This window comes from Lepidochelys kempii, chromosome 4 (genome assembly GCF_965140265.1).
Source record: "Lepidochelys kempii isolate rLepKem1 chromosome 4, rLepKem1.hap2, whole genome shotgun sequence".
Classification (NCBI taxonomy): domain Eukaryota; kingdom Metazoa; phylum Chordata; order Testudines; family Cheloniidae; genus Lepidochelys; species Lepidochelys kempii.
Window position 1 is genome coordinate 57,457,371 of NC_133259.1, and position 12,388 is coordinate 57,469,758.

The 12,388-nt window shown below is 38.9% G+C and overlaps 1 protein-coding gene across 7 annotated transcripts in view; it reads right to left on the bottom strand.

Annotated features, from left to right (window-relative positions):
- Window positions 1–12,388, bottom strand: part of SH3D19 (SH3 domain containing 19) — a 118,614-nt gene that overhangs the window by 57,235 nt on the left and 48,991 nt on the right. For 5 of the 7 annotated variants that reach the window (XM_073341345.1, XM_073341339.1, XM_073341341.1 and 2 more), the window contains exons 4-6: window positions 3,288–3,330; window positions 612–753; window positions 173–377 (exon numbers count right to left, since the gene is read on the bottom strand). In XM_073341345.1, the coding sequence (XP_073197446.1) occupies window positions 173–377; window positions 612–753; window positions 3,288–3,330 (390 nt within the window). Of the gene's footprint in view, window positions 1–172; window positions 378–611; window positions 754–3,287; window positions 3,331–4,449; window positions 4,491–12,388 lie in introns of those variants that run through there. The other 2 variants (XM_073341343.1, XM_073341344.1) reach the window with 2 other exon arrangements.

Below are 12,388 nucleotides of genomic sequence, written 5' to 3' on the forward strand. Positions count from 1 at the left end.
TGGAATATCAGGTCATCAGAGGTAAGAAGCAAATGCAGTAATTCACAGCAGCACCTAGTACATAAATGAAATACTTTTATTGGATGTAGACAGGATTAAATTGATTTTTAAAAGCATACCCAGAACACAATCTGTAAAATCTTTGATAATATGAAGTCCATAGATCATTTACCTGGAACAATTTCAGATTCACAGAGAGTAGGTAGGTTGTTTTTTACATTACTTCTTGGCAAATGGCTGATTATTTCCTCTGGAAAGTCAGTCTGTGTTGCAGACGTAGCAGTGCATCTAGAAGCAGCAGCAGCATTATTATTATTTGTTGTATTGACTTGCACTTGGTTAATTTCTTTTATCACCTGCTCATAAGATGGTGGAAGCTACAAAATAAAAAAGGTAAAAATTTTAATGTCTCCATATGTGAAAATTAAAAAAAAAAAACCCTACATGAATTCAGAAATGCTACACTGACATGTACAACAAAAATACAAAAAAACCCAGAGTAGTTCTCTTTTAAGAGGACAATGAGTTCTGGTGCTGTTATTGTTCCTCTTTGCACTTTAAAATTAACATGAATTACACATGTAAGGTAAATATGTCCATTATCTACTCACCTCAGCTGGAACAAGCTCATTTGTCCTCCAGTTAGCCTGGGAAGGAGAAGGGAATCCTAATCCCTGTGGAGTGACATTTCCACCTGGAAACCAGGAGGATGGTCTGAGAGGCTCAGCAGCAACTATTGTAATCTCAGGACGTCTGCAAAGAAACATAAAAACGGTGATGTGCAGGAGAGGGAAAGAATGACTGACTAGAAAGTTTTACAATAATGATTTAAATAAACACTAAAATAATATGCTTTTCTAGTAGTTCCAGTTCTATTCCTGACTTTGCAAAGATGCCTTGTATGATTTCATAGAGTCACTTAACCTTTCTGGCCCCAGTCAAGCAAGCACTCAGGGTCCCCATTCAGCAGAGCACTTAAGTACATGCCTACCTCTAAGCAAAAGAGAAACTCTATTGACTACAGCAGGACTATTCATGTACTTCAAGTTAGGCATGTGCTCAGGGCCGGCTTTACCATTTTTGCTGCCCCGAAGCAAGACGTCTGAAGACAGAAGCTGCCGCCAAATTGCCGCCACGGTAGCCTGCAGACTAAAGCTGCCGCCGAATTTCCGCTGCAGCAGCCTGAGGAAAGAGGCTGCCGCCAAATTGCCGCTGCCGCGGAAAGACGAGACACCACCCTGACGGCACATGGACTGCCGCCCCATCCACAGTGCTGCCCGAAGCACCTGCTTGGAATGTTGGTGCCTGGAGCCGGCCCTGCATGTGCTTAAGTACTTCACTAGAAGGGGTCTTTGTGTTTCAATTTTCCCATAAGTAAAATGCTATAAAGTGGTTTGGGAATCTTCTGATGAAAGGCACTAATCAATGCAAAGGATTATTATTAACTACTGTTTAGAAATAATGCAAGGCAACAAAACAAATTTAAGATTTTTTTTTAAAATTACAATGTCTTAGCCCAGATAGTGCAAGGATTGGGCTAAATGTGTACTTTTTCACCTGTTCAGCCCAGCGAGAAAACAAATCGCAACATTCATGTCACGATTTTTTAATTCATATTTATTGATTTTTTTATTTTATTTTGTGGCACATTACATGTTGAACTGCATGAACATGCTGAAACTGCAACAAACTTTTTGTGAATATTTAGGCTAATTTTTTTAATGAATTTACTTCAGCCGTGCTATTTGTATTCATTTCCTATGATTATTTACAAGACTGAGTTTTAACTAACATGAATACTCACAGAAAGCCAATTGAAAGCTACACAAGTGAGTTTTCATGCTGGGAGTTTTTGTGTACTAATCTAATCAGAGAACAAAAACACCACTATGTGATATATCTGACCAATTACAACTATACTTAGTTTGAATACAGAATATTGAATATTCATGGAGAATTGTTCATATTGAATCCCACAGTTTTAAAATTCACAAAGATTACGAGTAATTTGGAGTGAAGACCAAATCTGAGGAAATCATGAGGAAAAGAGGTTAAAGTTTCCAACCAATTAATTTGTTCAAATTTATGGACATGGATCAAATTACTGCCGTTTTCTCTATTTTTGTGTATGCCGTTGTTCACATGTGATTCTAGGATCACTTATGCTGCCCCTCCTAAATACATTTAATAAACAGTTTATTCACTTTTCAGAATATCTGGTTGGCAGTGGACAGTTCTCAACATCATTAATAATGATACTAAATGTTACCACACTGCGCTGGCTACCTACTAACAAGTGGGAGAAGGTGGGGGGAATTTAATGTGCTGATTTAGAAAGCCTTACCTGGTTTGGTTCTTTGATACCTAAAGGATTGTCTACATGGAGAATTTTAGGAAAATCTCCCACCAGTGTTAAAGCAAGGGTAATCAAACCTCAAACTCTGTGGGGCAGAGACTGTCCTTTTGTTATATTTGTGAACAATGCTTAGCACAATGGGGCCCCAATCCCTGATTCCAAACTCTAAATGCTACCATAGCATAAATAATGATAATGCTTCCGAGTATAAATCAATTGCCTACAAGAGTAAAGTATGTATTCCGTATCCCCCAATATTCAGTATTGCACAGCTGTGCTCTGTTGAACCTTTCAAGATATTCTGCATAATAAAATATTTTGAGACCCAAACAGTGTTGGGAGGGGGCAGGATCCAGAACATCTCTATTGTGAAGCTGTTCATAGAATGAAAAGCTTGGTGAACGTTTTGCTGTATTAATGAGTTGTATGTCTTTCTTGGCCATTGCAGAATGCTGGGTATCTGGCTACATGGACCATTTGCTATGGTAGCTTCTTCTGTCAGTTTGCCATCAGAAAATGCACAATTATATGTTTAAAGGATACTTTTAAAAAAAGGATAGGAAGGCATAGAATATCAGCACCCAGAGGTTATGACAGGTTAATTGGGACTCCCTTTCTGAGAAGCTGTAGGGGTGTGTGTGTGTATTTAAGTTTGTATTTTCAACCTGAAACGATCACCTAGAAATGGAGGCCATAAGTTTTTATTAACATTTCAGACCAAAAAAATTCATCTTCTTCAAATCTCATTATTTTTAAAATGTATTTAATTTATTTGGTTCCAGTCATTACTGTTTTCACACAGAAAAATCAGAAAGGAAAAAAAAAACCAGAAGAAAAGGACAAAAGTAGGATCCTGACACGATCAGATAAAATGAACGCTAAAGCCAACTATTAGGATGACGTGGTTGAAATATAAAAGACCATGTTATACCTTCTCTCTCTCTGCTGTTCGGTATGAGAAGAAGCCCGAGAAGCTATTAAAGTAAAAGAAAGAAAAACAAAGTTAATCTGGACTTGTACAGCAACAAAATAAAGATAATAATACTAAAATTCTCAGCAAGCTATCATAAATGTAACTGACTGTACATAGCATTTGATTATAAACTACAGATTTCTAAGAATGGCCATATCTAAATAAAAATTATTCATATTTAACACAAGAGAAAAATTTTAAAAGCTATTCTTTAGCAATACTTTGAGATTGACACAGAATATACATATTTACATATACACAGGAGCTCAAGAACCCCCGAAGGCAAGTTGTGTGGTTCAGACAACTTGCAGAGAAAAGAAGGAAAAATCCAAAACTGTTACCAGAATATTAAATACATATCATTATGCTTAAAATCACATGAAAGCTGTGAAAGAACAAAAGCAAGAAAATTAATCAAAGCAAGACCACCACATCCTAACACATACTTTTGTGCCTTTTTGTTTTTCACCACTCCATGAATGAAGAACAGAGTAATAAACCTTAACCTCATCTTTTGAGGATTTGTTTCCTAGACATTGTGTAAAAAACTTACATGTTTTTTAGTTCAAACTTTTGGTTTTGGTTTAATAATTTTTTTTTAAATCTAATCCAGTACAAAAGATATTTACCTGAAAAACTATTTCAATCTATTGGGTACATATTTAATAGAATTGTGTGCAGGAGAAATTTACTTAGCATCGCTTATTAAAAAATTAATCCAATGTCCATTTATCAGAGTTTAAATACTCAGGCATTTAATTCACACAAATAATGAGACCATTTCTGGGCTAATAGTTATCAACATTTATTTTTTATATCCACTACATTTTCGATTTTAACAAGCTCATTAAATCCTCAACTCTCTAATCCTGTATTTGTCATATTTACATTCAATTTTTTTTTAAAGGCCACACTAACTTTTTAAAATGTGGTTAAACAACAACAACAAAAAAATTAACTCTTAGCTGAATCTTTGCATAGCAAATGTGATTTGGGGAGAAGTAAAGTTTATTGTGAAAAAAGCTGACAATTGCACCATTATTATGCCATCATAGATTGATAGCTGAAATCAGCAAAGCACCGCTTGAAAAAGAACAGCATAGTATTTTCACAGACATACCTCTTCCACGGGGCATTTTTGATGTGCACTATTCATGAGTACTAGAGGAAAAAAAGAAGGGGTTAAAGTAGAAAAAGAGGGTGTGAGGAAGAAAAAGAACAATCCAAGGTACCTATATGACAATAGACAAGATTAATTGGATTTGTGTTGTTAGTCATACAAGAATAGTGCAGATTTCAGGGTTTTTTTTAAAAAAAACCTCATAGTTCAAAATAAAATTTATTTTAAAAAATCAAAAGCAATTTAATTGACTTTTTAATTTCTATTCTCGCAGTGAATTTAATAGGAGTTTACTTATTGCCTGGCAATGTCATCTTAATTGTGAACAGGAAAACTGAGAAAGAAAGGACCTCTGTACTGTTGATTTCAAATGGGAAAAGTGACAGTTTGAATGCTCTTTTTAGGTATATATTAATTGGTGTCCGTTTTGATATAAACTCTTGTTTTATTTACTTTATAAACAGATGGGATATAAGGTTTGTACACTGATGGTTTGACCCAACTCCTAAGTTCTCCATACAGGAGGTCTTTTGCAATGTGTCTATCATCCATCCAATATAGAATACCAAACCAACAAAAATGTCTTTATTTAAGAATAGTGAATAAATATTAGACTTGGCAATTTTGCTTTCTCAAATACTTTGGTATCAGGGACTTGTATTTGAAATCAAACTAGACAGCAGGTGTGGAAAGTGTTAAGCCTTCTTTCGTGCCTTCTATAGATGGTCCAGGTCACTATACAGCAGCATGCTCAGGATTGTGCCATAATCAATGTCTTCTTTAGACTAATGGTTAGACCAAATTTATCACAAGGTAACACAAAACTATTGCAAAGTTTCTGGAGTGAAACAAGCCCTGAGCTATTGGCAAAAAGAAGTTCTAATTTTGCTTTTAAACAAGCAATGTCAAAGAGTTTTCCATCTGATCTTGCATGGAGATGTCTACCCTCGGTGCTAGATGAGAAATTTTGATGAATCAGCAGAGCAAAAAATATACCAAAGATTGTTGGTGCCAAAACACATCCTTGTTTGACACTGCTGCAGATTACAATGCTGTTGGGCTGATCGACACGGTATGGGACTGTAGCCTTCATGAAACTATCAAATAAAACTAAGGAGGAGCAGTTATCTCAAGCAACTGAAAAGGACTCTTTCTGCTGAGCAGGTTGAAAGCCATAGTAAAATCTAAGGTCATGTAGAAAGATTTTCCTTATTTTTAATGCTTCTCTTGCAGTTGCCTTAGTACAAAGATCATGTCAATAGTTGCTATCTTGCATGGAAGCCACACTGACTCTCTGGATATATATGTTCAACAAGAACTTGCAGTCTGTTGAGAATGACCCATGCAAATGTCTTGCCAGCAATGCAAAGGAGAGTGATTCCTCTGTAGTGGTTACAAACCTTCAGGTCTCCTTTATTTTTATACAATGTTATGATGTTGGCATCCTTCATGTCTTGCAGTACACCTCCTTCCTTCCCTCCCTCTCGCCTTAAGGAAGCAAGACATTGTGCAGATATTTAAGCACATCCTGTCCTCTTTGTGTCAGTACTTCAGCTGGTATTGCATCTTTTCCTGTGGCCTTTCCTGATACTAGAGGGGTTATTGCCCTTTTAAGCTCATTTATAGATAGTTCTATATCAGAGATGGCCAAACTGCAGCTCATGAGCCACAAGTGTGGCTTGTGGAGCCCCACCTCATCTCCCATTCTCCACCTAATAGACTTGGTGGGGGGAAGAGCTGGGGGTTTCTGCCCTGTGGCGGGGTGGTGGGGCTAGAGGCTTCTGCCCTGTGGGGAGGGGGATCTCCAGACCTTAGCCCTGCGCCCCAGCAGGCACTGCCCCACGGGGCAGGTTGTGCGTGTCTTGCAGCTCAAACTTCTGAAGATTATTGTACGCGGCTCAGAGGTTCAGTAAGTTTGGCCACCGCTGTTCTGTATCAAGCTCTTCAATAATCAGAAGCCTGGGGAACAAATTTAGCACTGCTTTTGAAACAGTAGTTTCACGAGAATAAAGTTTGTGATCCCATTTTCTACCTAGCATTTAATCTAATTGCTTCTGTCAGTTACGGTATCTCTATTAAGAGATTTGAAAGGAGAAGTCTTCTATACAACCAAAAGATAAAGGACCTATTGCTTTCTTGATTCCATCATACATACCTTGTACAAACATCCTTTGAGAATGGTGATCTATCTTCTCACACAAATCGAGCCAGTATGGCAGAATACATTGCCTTGCTTTTCATTGCAATGCACTCTTGGCCACTCTGACGTTAAAGAGGAGGAATTCATGTTGTGGGAAAGGTATGCTGTGCATTTTATTTCAGTGACTAGGAGCATTTCTTCAAATTATGCTGCAAACCAGTCCTTATTTTGTGCTGTCTTTTTACCAAAAGCTACGATATTCATCCAGAATGCGCTCAATACTCCATCAGCATTCAGGGAGGGACAATCAAAGACAGTTTCTCTGAGATTCATAGTGAATTGGAGACACCTTCCTTGGTCTCTGATGTTAATTTTGTGCAATGGCTTTGTTTAGTAAGATGGAATTTCTCTAGTGAAAGCCCGACTTTGCAGCATACGTGTGCATGGTCTGCGTCACAGTCTGCACTATGAAAACTGCTGTTATACCAATAAAATAAAAACCAGCAGGATCTTATTAAAGAGGAAAAGGCAAAATACCACATTTATTGTGAATACAGAAAGAATCATAGTAAGCAGTTAGTTATAGCTATAACATTCCATTCAATCTCATATTTATTCATACATTCATTCATACAAACACACACACACAGGTTCTGCAAGGTTGTTATCATAGTTACCAGCCTTAGAGTTGGTCATGTCAAGCCACTGGCCAGGTGACCTGGACATGAGGAGGGAGCAGGGCCTTGTCAGATGCTCATCTGATGCTCCTGGAAGTTGGTTTGCAGAATCAGACCCCCAAAGTTCTCACTTTCTAGAGTCCATTTTTATAGGAGTTTCTTCTTATGCCAGTCTATGGGAATTGCTTCATCATGCTGTTGCTGAATCAATCAGCAGATAGCACATTCCTGACGGCTCCGTGCTGCTAGATGTTATCTTGTTCTTTGGTTCTCCCATTCTTGAGGCTGTTGGGTGGATTCCAGTCTGCCCTCCGGGGATCCTCTGGTTATTTCCACTTGATGCCTTCTTCAGCCGATGGACACTGGATTCTTAGGCTGGCACCTCCCTGATCATTCAGTTATTATCCACACCAAGCATCCATCCACATACATCCTCTATCTCTATTTTAATCACAATTGTTAATACAACAAAAGGGCGGGGAGTCTCTGGGTGCTGTTTCTGTTGTTACAGAGTATTGCTTTGAGTCTCTCTCTGTGTGAGTAGTTGTTATTACAAAGAATTGCTTTGAGAACAGACTGTCTTAGAATGTACTAACGCAATTAGCAGCTTGCAAGTTTCACACAGAGGGAGAGAAACAGTACCAAAAACCAAGAGACCTCTTAATTAGTAATACCCTGGAATTTAAAGTATGGGGAATCAAACTCATTTGTGATTTTAATACAGAACTTCTTTAATATGATCCAACACTGCGAGTATGGAGAACATCCTGCAAGTGTTTTCTATAACGAACCATTAAATCCAGTTTGTGTTAGTGTCCAGATCTGGAGTGTCTCAACAAGACCTTTCGATGATGACTGCATTGAAAGTAAGTGTTGGTAATGCATGCTCCTCAGTCGGTACAGAACTACACCATTTGTAATTAATTTTTTCCACTCCATGGTGGCAAGAACCTAGCAGCCACATCTCATGATTTGAGCCAACTCTAAGATTGAAGTATCCCAACAGATAGTCCCTTGCCTGATGGTAGCTTACTGATGATGCTATCAAGGTACTTACAGAACAAATCCTTCTCTTTAGAAATGGAGGAAAGTGTTGGGGCAAATACATTGATGATATTGGCAAAAAACACCTGTCACAGATAATCTTAGTGATATCATTCATTCTGATGTTGCAATGGGACATTTGACATGGATGCTAATGAGTTTTTGACTCCAAATACCACCCCATGACCAGAGCACTCTGCTTTGCTTTTTCTATGCCAGACGAGCGTGTAATGCATCTTGCATAGAGAACTTGTGTCAGCTAGTCTAGTTTCAGAGAGAGAGTGTCAACCTTCTCCAGCTCTTTATCGATGATAGCAGACCTTCTTGGATCACTGACCTCCTCCAGGTCATTTAACATACCAGGGCACATTGTCCTCACATTCCAACAAGCAAGTTTGAAGAGTATGATCATTGTACCTGGAACATTGGCACATATGCCTATGCAGCGAAAATAAAGAAGCAGATACTCGCCCTAGGACAAAAAGTCCCCCTCTTGGTGGTACCGACTGGACACAAAGGCTTGGTGATCAACATATCTGGAAGCAAGCACAGCTGCAGGAGCTACATGAAGAAGCTGAGTTGCAATGCCAATCACCAGATATTTTCTCTACAGTGGACTGGGTGTAGGGTTTCCTCTCCTAGCCTTCATAAAACCAAAAGCTAGCTGCAAGGTGGTAGCACCAGATGGTGTTATTCTTGTGGATATTGTTTTTCATTCCAACAAAGATCTGGCATTACTCCCACCAATCAGTGAAAAGTGGGATTCCCGGTTTAGTCACTTGACCTGCAGAAGGTTGTACTGGGTTACGTGGAACCAGTAGCAGGCCATACATGCCTGGCCTGACCGTATCCCTATGAGATACAAAGTCTTATTCAAACACCACTGTAATATAAATATCACAATCATATTTTTCAATTCCCAGGAAATTGCAGTTTTGGCCATTTTTTTTTATTTCATTAAAAAAACCAATATGAAACACTGATTTGTTTTTTATAGTGGCAGATTCCACTATTTTTATAATTTCTAATTTCTAATTTTAATGATAATTTATAATTATAATTGTAACTAATTTCATTTTTAATTAGAGAAGCCAAAACCTCAGACATGAACATCCCCAAACTTTGGGGGAAGTCCAGGTCTAAACTGTGCAGCTCAGACTCTTTTTAGTCAATTTTAGTCCTAGCAATTATAGCTTCAGAAAATGAGTTCTGTCTATTAAATCTTTCAATAACCTTAGCCAATGTGAGTATGATGAATTTTAAAATAATGCTAATTGTTTTAAACAGCAAGGATATGTACTAATCATTCTAACTGCAGATTCTCATAGTGCTTTCACACCACGAGTCAGACATTCTTGTTCTCAGCCCAGTATAAAATGCAATCCATTGGCATTTCTAAGAAATTATTCTTGTCACTGTATATCTGTCTAGGTACTTATATGGCCCCCATCACTGTAGAGAGAGAGAGTGAGAGTGTGTGTGTGTGTGAGTGAGAGAGAGAAGGTTGTGTGTCCATAAGAAGTGCTTATTATGGGAAAGCTAAGTTGAAAAGCAAATTAAAAAACAGACAGAGAAACTGATTTCACAAAGGTCTTACTGGATAATTTTCATAAAACAAGAGATTCAGATAACTGGGAGCTTTGTTGTTATGAAGCTCTTTAAAACCAGAGTGCTGAAGCTAGCACCTCAATAAACTCCTAAACTTCACTCATGCAGAGTTTAGGAGCCTCTGTCATGTGGAATATAGCTGCTCTGCAGGACTGAAACTCCAAGTGGGAGGCATTCTTCAGTCAGACAGTTAATACAGCCCCAGGGAGCATAACCAACTTTTGGTCAAACCTAGTGTTTCAGTTAATTGCGGTTGGAATGTAATAGTGCATCTGTGAAAGAAAGACAGTGAAATCTTAGGCACTTCTAGCTACCAGCTAGTCAGATTAATGCAGAAGTATAGACGGTAAACCTTGAAGCGTACCAGGAATGCTAAAAGGAATACAATCAGAAAGTACTGCTTGCAGATAATCAGCGTGAAGAAATTTTCATGGCAGACATTACTCCAGGAGATAAACTAAGTTGCCAAAGCTTAAAACACAAACTGTACATCTGCTGTCACAAAGAAAAGGGCAACTGTCAGCTTCTGGCTCATTTAGCTACAGCCCTACTATTGTGGGAGGGCCTGTCCAGACAGGGACATTCCACCAGCAGCTGCTGCCAATCACTCAGCTTCCTCACCCCACCCACGAAAGGATATTAATAAAGATGAGCTATAAAACCTGCTGTCCACAATACAAGTTACAACTGCTTCTCTTACCTCTAGCCACATTCTTGCCTAGAGGATGACATCAGTGGTATGAGCCATAAAACATCTTCCAGCGCCAGCCGCTGCTATACCTGTACACTTTCCCATCCTTGCCCAAGGCCTGAACCCCACTCTCCTCCATCTCATTATTACAAACTTTCACCAGTCTGTCTGGGTTTTTCCTTGTCTGACATAAGTCTTATTTTCAGACAGCTGTTTTGTTTAAACTGGAGGACATATTGGGCTGGCTGTTCATTAGCCTATGTTGCTTTACAGTTCAGGTAATCACACGTTTATTTTTAATTTCTCTGAATAGTCCATGTCCTCTATTATTATTTTTGTTTGTATTATAATAGCGTCTGGAGGCCTCAACCATAATAAGGGCCCCATTGTGCTGAGCATATGTCATAAATATAAAGGGAAGGGTAAACCCCTTTGAAATCCCTCCTGGCCAGGGGAAAGCTCCTCTCACCTGTAAAGGGTTAAGAAGCTAAAGGTAACCTCGCTGGCACCTGACCAAAATGACCAATGAGGAGACAAGATACTTTCAAAAGCTGGGAGGAGGGAGAGAAACAAAGGGTCTGTGTCTGTCTGTAGTCGTTTTGGCCGGGGACAGACCAGGAATGGAGTCTTAGAACTTTTAGTAAGTAATCTAGCTAGGTATGTGTTAGATTATGATTTCTTTAAATGGCTGAGAAAAGAATTGTGCTGAATAGAATAACTATTTCTGTCTGTGTATCTTTTTTGTAACTTAAGGTTTTGCCTAGAGGGGTTCTCTATGTTTTTGAATCTAATTACCCTGTAAGATATCTACCATCCTGATTTTACAGGGGGGATTTCTTTATTTCTATTTACTTCTATTTTTTATTAAAAGTCTTCTTGTAAAACACTGAATACTTTTTCATTGTTCTCAGATCCAAGGGTTTGGGTCTGTGGTCACCTATGCAAATTGGTGAGGCTTTTTATCCAACATTTCCCAGGAAAGGGGGGGTGCAAGTGTTGGGAGGATTGTTCATTGTTCTTAAGATCCAAGGGTCTGGGTCTGTAGTCACCTAGGCAAATTGGTGAGGCTTTTTACCAAACCTTGTCCAGGAAGTGGGGTGCAAGGTTTTGGGAAGTATTTTGGGGGGAAGGACGCGTCCAAACAGCTCTTCCCCAGTAACCAGTATTAGTTTGGTGGTGGTAGCGGCCAGTCCAAGGATAATGGATGTAATATTTTGTACCTTGGGGAAGTTTTGACCTAAGCTGGTAAAGATAAGCTTAGGAGGTTTTTTCATGCAGGTCCCCACATCTGTACCCTAGAGTTCAGAGTGGGGGAGGAACCGTGACAGCATACAATACATAGAGCCATGGCTGGTAGAACAATTATTAAGGCTAGGAAAAGTAGTAATGGAGAGGAAGGAATTGTGGGTTGTACCCCTTACTACTATTTCTCTCTGTCCTCTAATTCATGACATCCTAACTTTACTAAGGAAATCAATCTCAGGAAGAAGGGATTCTGCTGAGCTACCTAGCCATTTGAAATTATATGTTTTTATCTCCCCAGCTAGGGCTACAGTCAGGGATAGCAGGAGAGAAATAGGACTCCCCCACTCCTCTGCTAAAAGCAGAGAGAGAAGGAGAGAGATAAATCCCTCTTTCAATCCATTTCAATCACTGTCCTAAGATTGTAAACTTTGCTGACACCTGTCATGAGGCCTTGCAAATGGAAGCGAATGAGACCACAGATGCTGAGATTCAGAAAAAGAAAGAGGTCTCTAAGGTGCCACAAGTACTCCTTTT